This window comes from Eutrigla gurnardus (assembly GCF_963514095.1).
Source record: "Eutrigla gurnardus genome assembly, chromosome: 1".
NCBI classification, from domain to species: Eukaryota; Metazoa; Chordata; class Actinopteri; order Perciformes; family Triglidae; genus Eutrigla; species Eutrigla gurnardus.
The window spans coordinates 7,705,757-7,718,845 of NC_139915.1; the positions used below are offsets into that span (position 1 = coordinate 7,705,757).

The window sequence follows — 13,089 nt, forward strand, 5'->3', positions numbered from 1 at the left end:
TTTTCTTTCATGTTGCTCAGGAGTTGGATAATCGGAATAGTTTATGGAGGTTGTTTTGCCAGCGCTCCTGGTTTTCCGCAGATGTTCTGTCTTTCTCTCTTTTTCTCTTGATGAAAACAATTTCATCTTAGATTTGAGAAATGTAACTCAACTGAATATTTGAGAAAATACTAGAATCATGCAGTATAAGGCTTGTTTAAGTTTTGGAGAGTAAAAGGGAGGCGAAATAATGTTCTCTAGATAAACTAAATACAACCACGGGACAAATGACAAGTCAAAAACTTTAATCAGATGCTGAAATTAATGTTGTATTTGCATCTGTTTGACTGTGAGAGGATCTGGGGCTTATTGCTGTCCATGTGTAAAGTTTACATTCAGTTAGATATCTGGAAATCGGTTACAGGATTCCTATCTCATAACAGGAACACACTGTTTGTGTGACCTGTAGTGTTTCTGGCAAGTAGGCATAACTGTTAATGTAAGATTACAGTTTAAAACTCAGTGTGCCGTCGAATTGACACCATCATGGCTGCGTTGACCCGGCTGTGAACCCTTCAGAGGAGACATGGAGCACATTGTGTGTTTTGCGGTGGGAGTGTTGTGCTTGGTAGCGGTGCTTGGTGAGGGGTTAGTCAGACAAATGTCCGAGGGGGAATGGATTTCTTTAACCGACTCTGCACTAAAAAGGATGACGCGCCCCTTCTGATTACTGAAAACATGCAGGATTATCACCGATTTATTCTGTCCCTCCTTACAAGCAGGAATTACATTTACGGACAGATTTCCTAAGAATGAAAGTGATTCATGTAAGATAACCAGTCAGAAGAAAAGCACAGACCTCGCAATGTTGACGAAAGTGAAACATCATTTACATCGATACTGATATTTTTATGTTAAGTTGCAGAACATTTTCACCTGCAGATATTGGAAGCGTTAGTAAATCCTGTGGGATACATACTCAACCTCTGTTTACACCTCTCTGCCTAAGAAAAAAACAATGACTCCAGTCTCGTGCACCTGTTCCAGATCCTGGTGCAGCATCTTCCACATCTGTTCCTTGTAAACTGGCACAAAATACTTGTTTTCACCCCATCAATCATAACACACGGACAAACACATTCATGCATGCTTTGACGAGCCCTCTCTTGGATCATTTAAAAAATAATAAGTGTGCCAGTCTCCACTCTTCCTCTGCATGTTTCTGTGGTCTAATATGGTTAAGTGGAGCAGGCTGGTGATGTCCGTATGATGTTGACGTGATTTATTTTTTCCACGCCCCTCTCCCTGTCCCTCATCTTCTCCCTCGGCCTCCTGTACAAACAATCACCCAGTGCTTGAGTACAGAGATAAACTATTCACTCATTCACACCAAAAACCTGCCAGTAAGGAGAGAATCCAACAACAAGGTAGAGTCAAACTGTGTCTTTCCCCCCTGCCAAAGCGCTCCCTATCTCTCTAATGTGTCCTCCGAGCATCATCCTCTTTCCTCTCTCTAACCTTCACAAGAGCTCACTAACGTAGGTCGCTTCATCCTGCTTTTTAACCGCTTTCAAACCCCCTCACAAAGACCCTGTGAGGCGTAGCACTAATCATGGCTGACTCTGTGGGCGCTCTTCTGGGAGCTGTGGTTTTTCACACACCAGAGAGTAGCTGATCTTATGTGGCCCTTTTCCGTTGTTCTTCCTGTGTTGCATCATCTAACTGTGGTCACGTAGGACCCGGGTCCAGAGTGGGGAGGAAGGAAAGCTGCTTGTCACAGCAGAAAAGTCATGAATCACACGGAAATGAGGCAACTCTGATCCTGAAGTGTAATGAAGACTTGACTATTCTGTCCATGTGACACAACAGGATTCAGTTCATATTATAAAGGGGGAAACCATCATTAAATAGCTCTGATGTTCTGTGTTTTTATTGCATGTTTATCTCTGAGTCACGTCGGTTCTAAACAGCAATCACGTTAATCTTGCAATCAAAAACGAGGAGATTTTAGACTATCTTTCTGAATCGAATGAGAATGATTCGTTGGAAGGCTCTTTGATACCGCCCTGATTACAGCAGCCGACTTTAGCGACAGTTAGCCGTGCAAACGCAAACTCATCAGGACAGAAAGTGATTGCTGTGAAAGATCGTGTCCTTCCTGATAGTGATTCATGATGTTTGGAAGGTTTTTGCATGCTAGATTTCAGAGAAATGTGCTTCTAGGCTTGTTGACTTGAAATTCCAACAACTTCTGCTTCTTATATCTAAACACCCCCGACGCGCAGAGCAACTGCTTTGTTGGTGGACTGAACGAATGCAGGTTACGATCCCCGTTGTAGTGCTGTGCATGTGAATGTGGCCCGCATGTTGTTGTTGTTCATCACGCAGTCTTTTACTTTGTGGATTAATTCACTCCGGCCAGCTCCTGCTGTGTGTTTGTGTGACTTCTGTTGGACACCTGTGTGTTTGCAGGCATGTGGGCGAGCCTGCGCTCCAGCAGCAGACTCGGAAATCACCCACTGACTCCAGACGTGGGCTCCAGACTAGCAGGGAAGGATCTGGCGCCCCCTGCAGGTAGCAGCAGCCTGCAGGCGCAGCTCCTGAAACAGCAAGCTGCCCTCTACGTCTTTGGAGAAAAGTCCCATTTAAGGGTGAGATTGAAAAGAGAGCTGCTCTCTGGAGGCTGAGGGTGCATTTTTGTAAATCTAGGTTCATCTGTACAGTTTAATGCAGTCCAGTCCAACATTAAGTCTACAGGGAGGGTGTATACCATCATATGCTGTCAAATTAAAATATATGTTTTTGCATCAAGGTCAACCTTCATGGTGGTGTTCTGGATGCATAATATTCAGAGGTGCTTTGTCATATTCTGACCCCATCATTTCAGACAATGTCACCAAAGTATGGAAATATGTTCTGCACAGGATCAGTGATCAAAACAGAGACAACACCAGAGGAAAATAACTAATGATGCTGGAGATTGTGATGTATTTTACATGATATCCTGCTTATGTGAAAAGCATAAGATTTTACAGTGAAACACAAAACCACCACCAAGTGCAGCCTCCAAACAGCCTATGGATTTGGGGCACCCCACGGCATGCTGTAGGTGTTAAGACATGTCCGCTGTCACTTACACATAAAGATGTCCCCAAATAAATTAGTCAACACGCAAGAAACAAGTGAACATTTTGAGTACTGCAGTATTCATTGCAGGAATGTGTATCGCCTTCCTTTCTACATGTATTTGTGTGCGTAGTTTCATTCTTAGTTTATTGTTATTGTAGTGAAATAAAGTTGCATGTTCTTGTGTCTCTCGACAGGGCCTCAGAGTGGACTCTGCTCTGAACTGTGAACTGGTGCCGGTGGACTTTGCAGACACGCGGCAGGTGAAAGCCTCCTTTAAAAAGCTGCTGAGAGCCTGCGCTCCCAGCGCCACCTCGTCCGACTCCGAGGACTCCTTCCTCAAAGCCTTGGAGGACTCCGAATGGATCCTGCAGGTAGACACACAACACACAAAAGCTATATTTTGTTTCTTTATAAGGATTCCCATGCAGCGGTTGTGTTAGACTTTCCCGTTAGAGCAGGCTGGTCAGAATCTATTACTACCTTTCATTTTGCATTTTTTACCAGAAGAGTTCAAAGATTTCGCTGTCCATTCTTTGTGCTCACTGAAAACAATCCTGTGTTCATACACAGCCCATGTAACCATAACTCTGTAAAGCCACTCGGGCAAATGTCACTTTTTCCTTTGTTTTTAAAGGTGAGCTCGGAGAGCAATAAAAAAAAATGTTTTGAAAAGGTTATATGCCAAAAAAGTATGGATTATCTGTTATTTAAACAATTGATGAAGCCTCCAGAATCAGCTTATAGATTATGCATCTATAAAGGCATGGAGAGAAAAGATGGACAGCGACATAACAGCGACCGTGTGGTCACTTTTCATGTCAACACATGAATTCTCGTGGCTGTTTTGATTTTGTGATGGAGGCTGAAGAGATTGGATTTACTAGACCCTGAATGTGGGATTTCCTGCTCCTGCGAGCACTCACTTCACTGGGGAGGAAATCCCACAGCAAGCGCTCCATTTGGACCAGAGGCAAAGCTGCACCTGCACCGCTTTATGATCCCTGATTGTCACAGATGCGATCCGAGTTCTCCAGTTCGTCAGTCTTCCTTTTGTGCTTTTTTATTTTAAAGGGTCAATGACTGAAAATATTCGGTTAACGCGACCTCATGTTCACATGTACAGTAATACATTGACTTCAAGTTCGACTGTAAAAATGATGTGAGAACGACCCATCAACCCACTTACTGCTCATCCCGTGGATCAGATTCCCATAATTCATAAATCCACTCTGAAGTCCTTTTCCCAAGGGAAACGGATTCACAAGAACAGAGTTCTTAGCGTGCTGGTTTATCTGATGGACCCCTGCAGCCTTCGTCCTTACGTTGAACACAACATAATAATATCTGTGTAATACCTTCATAGGCAACGAGCACCGCTCAGCGAGCAGTTCACCAGCAGCAACCTATGCACAAGGGGGATTAACTGTGTGTGCCTTACGTGCGTGTTCACGTGCACGTGTGTTGATTTCCCACAGATTCACAAGATCCTGCAGCTGGCACTGATTCTGGTGGAGCTTCTGGACAGCGGCTCATCTGTTCTCCTCAGTCTGGAGGACGGCTGGGACATTACTACACAAGTGAGCAGAACGCACCAATACCTGTTTGAATAGTCGCAAAAGTAAAACAATATTTAATTATTTAATTAACGTGATGCAGTTTGTCATGCGGCACGTTGTCAACAACCTGTTCTACGAATTTTGAGAAGAAGAAATATTACAAAACTCAAATATTGGTAGTGTTTAATAGAAGGGGGGATAATGAGTTTAGAGTTTTTTTAGCAGTCATTAAATTATAAATTAAAAACGGAATAGTTTATGTGACTCTCCTTGCATTATTATTGTTTACATTATGAGTAGCTTTTAATCCAGTTTCCTGTTGGTTCTAATGTAAAACAAAGACATACACATGAATCAAAAACCAGCTTTCCCTGCTCCTCTTATGATCAGCTGTCACTGAAGACCCGGGTCTGCACAGATACAGTAGATCATGAAAAGGTCTTGATTGTGCCAATAAAGCAAAAAAAGCTTGGTTCTGATTTCAAGGCGTAAAGACAGAAAGTCTTTTTTCATTTCTATCGATTTCCTGTGTCCATTTCCTGCCCGAGTCACCATTCCATCGCATGTTTGCTTGCTGAGCTCATATTTTCCATGTTGACCTGTAAAAGTGCACATGTTTGTGATGCAAGCGTGTGTCCTTCGAAATGTGTTTATTGGCTCTGCAAAGCCCTGGGCTGCCGTTTAAAAAGCACACTTTGGTGGAGCCCTTATGCCAGGCACGTGTTCGCCCCGGAGCACCCCTCTCTCCACGGGCCACCGGCTCCATCACTCCGGGTCCTGATCAGCCCGCACAGGCAAATGGAGTCCATATGCTCTGGCTCTCATGCGTCCGTCCACAGACCATAGACACCCAGCAGACAGGATGCAGAACCGTCTTTGCTTTCTTTCTGAAGCTGCGTTTCCCGTTGAACCCTCTGCCTCTCTCGTAGCCATTCTCTTTTCTAATGCCTTCCTCCTTACATAAAGCGACGCATCAGTCCGCTGTAGTCCCGCAGATAATCCCGGGGATTTATTTCTGTGCCGGGGTTCATGGGGGGCGTTTCGTTTTGTTTTTTTTCTACCACTCGGGGTAGAGTTCTTTAAAACCTCACGGGGAAGCCATTAACTGTTTTTCTCGTTCATTCCATGTGTCAGGGCTCATTAGTTGTGTCGGAGAAGACACGGGCAGGGAAGCAGGCCAAGCATGCTGCATGTGTAGGAGAGAGCTTCTCCACTGGTGTTTTGTGGAGCTCAAGTGCGCCGGAAGACTTCGCTGCAACGTTATATAAATGTAATTGATAGCAGATGATCAGTTTCACATTGGATTGTCAGGAGATTTTGTTCTGAGTGCCTTGAAGGAATGCAAAGCAAAGTCGTACCACCCAGGGGGAAAAAAAAGAAAGTGTGCCGAGTCTTAATCAAACATGACGCTAAGATAAAATGCGCACCGTGCTGGTGGTGAAACAGCTGCCGCGCTTCTTAAGTGGTAAACGTTTAAACCGCTCACTTGCCCAAGTATCAGGGATTTCCAACCCTGTGTATTAAACATAATGAGGAGCTTCATATGTCTCAGAGACGGCAGGTTGTGGAATACGGAAGTAACGCATTTAGAAAGGTGTCACTATTAGTTTGTGATCAGTTTTATTTTTAACTGTAAAATCACCTCTAATATCCATATATTGATGTTTTGGATCCAGTATTGAGGATTCATATTATAAATGTATTGCTTGCATCATCATCAGAGAACTTCCAAGCCGTCACACATTCCAGTTATTCCAGATTTTAACAGGTTAGTTGTTCAAAGTTGTGTTCTATGATAATTGTTTTTGAAAATATCTGTCAAAATGATCTCAGAACATACAATAGGTCATCTTTACTGCCAGATTTGGATGAAGCCGATGCTTTTTTGCTGCAGGAACAGTATGTTGTATTTCAATATCAACCAAACGTCGTTAGTCTACCTTGAAAAGGACCGTTTTGTTTTTTTAAAGTCGGCCAAGAGGACCAAACACGCCACGATCCAGGAGACTCATGCCGAACAGAATTAAACTTCCTCGTATACCACTCTCACTGTTGCTCTTCCTCACTGCAGGTGGTGTCTTTGGTGCAGCTGCTGAGCGACCCTTTCTACCGGACCCTGGAGGGCTTTCAGGTGCTGCTGGAGAAAGAGTGGCTGTCCTTCGGCCACAAGTTCAGCCAGCGGAGCAACCTGAGTCCCAGCAGCCAGGGCGGCGGCTTCACGCCCATCTTCCTGCAGTTCCTGGACTGCGTGCACCAGGTGACGTTTCCCCCTCCCTCCGCCACCAGCACGGTCAAGCATCTCCCGCCCCCCCTGCTGTGTCACCCCCCACCCTCACACCGCCCATTTATAGTCTTCCTGAGCTCATCGCATTCCTCAAAAGCACGCAGGCGAGAGGGCAAAGAAAGGCCTCCAGATTCAGATGTCATTATCTATACATTTGGTTTGGTTTTGCACCTCGCTTTCCCAACACTGGATGTGTGATTTCAACATGGCGTTGCACCAGCGAGTGAGCGGCGAGGCTGCTGCCCAGATGGTCCGTGAACCCGGTGATCAGCCTGCACTCGCGTGTTTCAGCATCTCTTCACGTTTCAGTGCGTGTTTAGAGCTGCACGTGGAGAATTGCAGTTTTGGGGATTGAGAGTCTCTGAGAAGGTTTGGGTGTGTTGTTGGATTTCGAGGGCTGGCGGGGGGGGGGGGGGGGGGGGGGGGGTAAGAATGAGGCTCATCCGGCTGAGGTCCAGGGAGCTGTGTCCACTCTGAAATGCTAACTTTAGAGAATGTCATCATTTTTTTTCATGCAGACTCACTCCCATACACTTACATCAACACATAGTTTCTGCATTTGTCTTTTGAAACTGTAAGCCTGACCGCTAAGACAGTCTGGCTCGGGTCCTGGGGTCTGGAGGGCCGTAAACAAGGGGTGGAGAGGGGATTCGGACAAGGGCTGAAAATAGACGTGCCTCATCTCCAAAACAGCTGTTGTTTTTGCCAATAGACCCAGGTGGCCTCAAATATTCAACACTTCTCGCTCATTGGCCACCTCACGCCGCTGGATGGGAACAATGGAGCTCAGTCTGGATTGTGTCTGGCGGTAGTGATATCACTGACCTTTGCCCCCCACGAGGACAGGAGACGCTCTCCCCGGTTTCTAATTGGTCTTTTATGGATTGGAAGGATATGAAGCCACGACACGAGGACACAGTCCAGCAATCAAACACGCTGACCTTCCCTTTCCCGTGTCTGGAGTCTAATCTTTGTCCATCTTTTTCATGTCTTTGCAGATTTTGGAGCAGCATCCTCTGGAGTTTGAGTTTAATCAGTACTATCTGAAGTTCCTGGCCTATCATCACATCTCTAACCGCTTCAAGAACTTCCTGTTGGATTCAGACTATGAGCGCTTGGAACATGGTCAGTGTCCTTTACAAGGGAAACCAACCTTTTAACCCTTTTAGTCTGTCTTTATACGGAGGAAATGCTGCATTACAACTGGCCCTAAGATACTTCCATACAGCATGTTTTTACAAGGATTTCTGTACTGCAACTAATACTTATCATAACATTTAAATGTAAGGAACAACATAAGCAGAGTCCCCACAACTAAATGCAACATATAAAGCAGCAATGTTCCTGCTAGTTCCACCATGACCAATGACTAATTTACATTGAACTTGATATGAAAATACTCACCATTTATTGTCTTACTGATATTTAAGTTAACTTAATTTTGAGCTGAGATGTTGTGAGTTATGTGTGTGCTTGAAGCCAGAAAGAAAACCTCCTCTCATATCCGGTAACATATTCCCGTAACACATAAACCCATTTGTTAGATTACAACTTTTATGACCAGAGTGTCGTATCACACAAGCAATCTGTGAGATGAATTGTTCCCCGTGTGCTGAGCAGCTTCTCCTCTTGTGTGTTTTACAGGCACGTTGTTTGAGGATAAAGGTGACAAACAGGCCCGGAGAGGCATCTGTATCTGGGAGTGCATGAATAGGATGCACAGGAGGAGTCCTATCTTCTTCAACTATCTGTACAGCCCTTCAGAGAGCGACGTGAGTCTTTGTGTCTCCACGCGCGTCTGACAGCTACAGCTGATTCATGCAGCTCCGACACGGAGGGGCCGGTCTCTTATTATTTCATTTATTATCATTTATAATCCAATAATAGAGTATAAATTATTGTGAAATAGACCGTTCTGCATCATTACTTTTAGCTTTGAGAGGTTTAAGTATATTGTGATTCTAAAACAGTCATTAGGTAGCTGCTAGCTTTATTTTAATTGATAAGTAAAGAACGGAAATTGGCTCTTTTAGAGTAAAAAAAAAAAACGTATGAGATCAAGTTCAGTCTCTGGAGTTGTTTCTTTATCATATATGATATATATGATATATATGATATGATATATGATATATATATGGAGTCATTTTGTTTTCTGATGTTTCGGTAATGCCTCTGTGCCTTCCTCTGTTCCTGATTTCAATCACTGTGACGTGTAAATCAATAGAAAAGCCTGTTTCGGTGCTTTGGTTCATTATGGGCAGTCGGCCACACTACAGACTAGTGTTGTCACGACACCAAAATGATGACTTCAATTCTATACCTGCCGAAATATGTCAATACCAATACTGAAATGATACCGGGGTAAAAAAAAACAACATATGATTCCATCTGACTGTTCTGCTGCGTAGGTGATCCTGAAGCCCTCCATCAGCGTCCCCAGCCTGCATAAATGGGACTACTTCACGGATGAGACTCTGTCCACGGGGCCATGTTACGACTGGAGAATGATGGCAGTGAGGTCGGACAGCTCAGAGGAGGTGCACACCCTCTCCAACAGCAAGAGGAGGATCGTGTGGCCGTGTTACAGCAGTGTGGGCCGAGCACAGCCCGATGCCATCACTAAACTCCTCACTGTAAGGGATTTGACCAAACTTTTGTTCTCAGGTTTTATCCCGTCTGTTCTCGTATCATACGTCAACGTTTGTCATCCTTCTTCTCGGCTGTTTTTGGTGCATCAGGACATCGGGAACCTGGAGGCTGAGCTGAACCAGACCTCCGAAAAATGGCAGACGACTCTGGAGAGAGTCCGGATCAGCATTCAGGAAGACTTTGCGCAGGAAGGAAACGTGCGTGTTCTGTTCTATTGCTCATTACAGGAACCACAAGGCACGGTTGTAAAATGGAGTAAGACCGTCCTTTTCCCGCTCTTGCTTAATCCTTCTCTCATGTGTTTGCAGCTCCGTAAACAATCCGTGGTGTCCATCTCCGGCCTCATTCCCACGTCCAGCCTGCAGGCCTTCCAGCGGCGCTCCATGCTGCACCTGCCAGACAGCGGGCTGGGCGAAGACCACACCACCGCCACGGCCAATGGGATCAACCGCCGCGCCGCAACACTTTATAACCAGTTTACCCCCAAGAGCGAGGAGAACAGGTGGGTCCTGAACTTCCCCAGTCCCAGAACAAACAATTTGATTTCCGTAAAACTGCTGCCGAGGGGCCAGTCCAGTTCTTGAGATGAGTCAGTGCTCTGGTATGTGTGTGTGTGTGTGTGTGTGTGTGTGTGTGTGTGTGTGTGTGTGCGTGTGTGTCATGTTTGTGAGGATATTCTGTACTCTGTGAAACTCGGGTGTGTAATTTTACAATTACAATGAGATTAAAGTACAGTTTCTTGTCCAAGTTGGACAAAAAAAAAATTCATTTTTGTGTTTTTTATGTTTCAAATAATTCTTTGAAAGACCAAAGTTTCACAAATAGTTCACAGTCTGTATTTTGAAGCTTAGAACGACCATAATAATCATCTAAATTTGTATAGTTTCCCTAAAAATACTTACACTTGTTTACTCTCCTGCAATACATCTATATTAGTGATAACTTGTATTTTTATCTTTGTGGAGATAAGTAAAAAAAAAAACGTGTCACTTCTGTGTTGAAGCTTCGGATCAGGTTGTTGATCATTTAAATATGATATTTTAGATATTAATGGATTCCACAGCTTTGAGAAAGTTGAACTAAATCTCTAAAAGAGACGCTTGAAAGAGTAGAGTAGATTCTGGTCCTACTGTGTAGCATAACTACCCACTTCTGGCCTCTTTACACAACGGGAACATGATGTACAAATAATGCTGGAGTTGTTCTTGTACGTATGGAGAGACATGACAGGTCAACACCAGGTTTTGTGTTTTTCAGTGTTTCCCTCTGCTTTCTATTCATCGAACTTTGATCATGAATAAAAATAATTTGGAATATTGTTTTTAAGCTGACTGTACTTAAAGATGCAGTTTGAATTTTTTCTACACTTAAACTCATATTGATGTTTTAAAGGTGGTTTAAATACATTTCGCTGCCCTCATCAACACTACATTATTACATATCTGAATTAACCCTTTAACGATCTCATAATTTGCATTTGTCGCAAAAGGTACGGCGACATAACATCCAGTCTGAATGCACTTAAACCTCACTGTGTGCTCTTCTTCAGGTCTTACGAGGGGATCCTGTATAAACGCGGAGCGCTGCTGAAAGGCTGGAAACCTCGCTGGTTTGTATTGGACATAACGAAACACCAGGTGAGCCGAGCTGCACCACATTCATGTTTGAGAAACGCCGAAGCCTCGCCGCAGCGATGGGCCGAAGCCTAACGTTCAGCTCTCCACAGATGAGGTACTACGACACCGGGGAGGACACCAACTGCAGAGGCCACATCGATCTGGCGGAGGTGGAGTCCGTAATGATCGCCACGCCCACTTTAGGAGCCCCCAAACACATCAGTGAAAAAGCTTTCTTTGACGTGAGTACATGTGTCCCATTTGAGCATCTATTCCTCAGGCGCCACATTCACAGTATTGTGATGCTTGTATTCATGCTCGGTCTACAGTTAAGGCCTTTAATCTTGCATTCTGCTGCAGGACATGCTATAATATTTTGGGTGGTCAGTTATGGCAGCCCGCTCCAGGACCTCTCGAAACACCTTGTACTGATTATTTTTACTTACTCCACTCGTGATAACACGGCTAAGTTCATCTCAAACCCCCAAACACGACTCTGCGTCCAGAGACACAGGGGGGGGGGCAACCGTTTGCGGTAGCTCACGCTGCTGCGTACCTCTCGGCCATCACTTTTTATGGTTTGGGATGGCGTGCTTGGCTAACCGTTAACAGCTAATGCTACTACCAGTTCCCACATTTCTATAACTCAGGCTGCTGCTACGCAGGGCAGAGAGCTTGGTGGGTTTATGACGCGGTTTATAAGGCAACTTTAAGCCGATTAACTGTACGTTGTCGCTTGTTTTTGAGATTAAATAGTGTTTTTTTACGAGACCTTACACGCAATTAGTGTTTTTGATGTCGTTATGGAGCTTTTTTTTATACCTTTTATTTAAGAGCATGGTTCTTCAATATCAAACCCCCGTCTTCACACTAGAATAGCCCGAAGCTGCTTCTTCATCATCTCCTCCTCTGCTCTTGGATCTTTTCTGTGCAGTTAATCTGTGGAAAGTCCTCAACCAATAGAATGCCATGTGTAGTGTTGACTTGGTGTCTTGTTTTATATTTAGTTTCACATTCTGTCCTCCCGGTCCGCGTTTAACCCTCGTTGTCTGACACCTCCGTAGCTGAAAACCAGCAAGCGAGTCTACAACTTCTGCGCCTCCGACGCGCCCAGCGCTCAGCTGTGGATGGACAAGATCCAGAACTGCATCTCTGATGCCTGAGCAGCGAAACCTCAGAACCCGAACGCCAACATCACGAAGAGTAGAGGCGCCACCAGGCGGCTGAGAGCAGAGACGTGACGACCACTCCGCTCAGCTTCCGATGATTTCATTCGGGGACCACAGTGAACAAAGTGCCTGGCAGTGGAGAATAAATCCGGATCGTCCGTCTCTCTGCCCGTTGTTGCTTGGCAGCTGGTTGGGCTGTCGTCTCTCCGCTTCAGATCAAAAGCCTTCGTCTCTGCCATCCGCTGCCTACTCCTCGTCTCAGACAGGGATGAAGACGAGCTGATGGTTAAGGGTTCTGCACTACCAGGATACATTTTATCCTACTTAATCTGTAAATAGATATATAGAAAGCAATATCACTGGCCAATCAAACTGTGGGTTCAATTTCAGAAAAAAAAGTTAAAAGAAATAGCCTATAAAATAATTTCTATCGGATATTTTACTATGAGGAAAAGGTTATTGCTGCTTAAAGAACCATATGAACCGCCAAAAACTCAGAGATTTTAATGCACAACATAAAAAAAAGCAATTTGTTTGCACTTAGCTCTTAAGTATGCACTCCTTATCAAATATACATTTTCTAACAGATGCAGACAGCGAGGCTAAAGGCATTACTTTACAATGTACATACGTTTCCTCCAGACGGATCAAATGATAAGAATTTGCACAGTGAGTTCAAAAAGAGTTACCTGACATTTTTCTATTTA

The 13,089-nt window shown here is 44.5% G+C and overlaps 1 protein-coding gene across 2 annotated transcripts in view; it reads left to right on the top strand.

Moving 5' to 3' along the window:
* sbf2 (SET binding factor 2) overlaps window positions 1-12,791 on the top strand; it is an 80,352-nt gene extending 67,561 nt beyond the window's left edge. The window contains exons 30-42 of one of the 2 annotated variants that reach the window (XM_084015702.1): window positions 1,332-1,406; window positions 2,452-2,630; window positions 3,303-3,479; window positions 4,584-4,685; window positions 6,736-6,921; window positions 7,947-8,073; window positions 8,593-8,720; window positions 9,357-9,581; window positions 9,687-9,794; window positions 9,906-10,099; window positions 11,147-11,234; window positions 11,324-11,455; window positions 12,278-12,791. In XM_084015702.1, coding sequence (XP_083871828.1) covers window positions 1,332-1,406; window positions 2,452-2,630; window positions 3,303-3,479; window positions 4,584-4,685; window positions 6,736-6,921; window positions 7,947-8,073; window positions 8,593-8,720; window positions 9,357-9,581; window positions 9,687-9,794; window positions 9,906-10,099; window positions 11,147-11,234; window positions 11,324-11,455; window positions 12,278-12,376 — 1,820 coding nt within the window. In that variant the 3' untranslated portion in view covers window positions 12,377-12,791. The remainder of the gene's footprint in view (window positions 1-1,331; window positions 1,407-2,451; window positions 2,631-3,302; window positions 3,480-4,583; window positions 4,686-6,735; window positions 6,922-7,946; window positions 8,074-8,592; window positions 8,721-9,356; window positions 9,582-9,686; window positions 9,795-9,905; window positions 10,100-11,146; window positions 11,235-11,323; window positions 11,456-12,277) is intronic. The other variant, XM_084015703.1, reaches the window with a different exon arrangement.
* The last annotated feature ends 298 nt before the right edge of the window (window positions 12,792-13,089 follow it).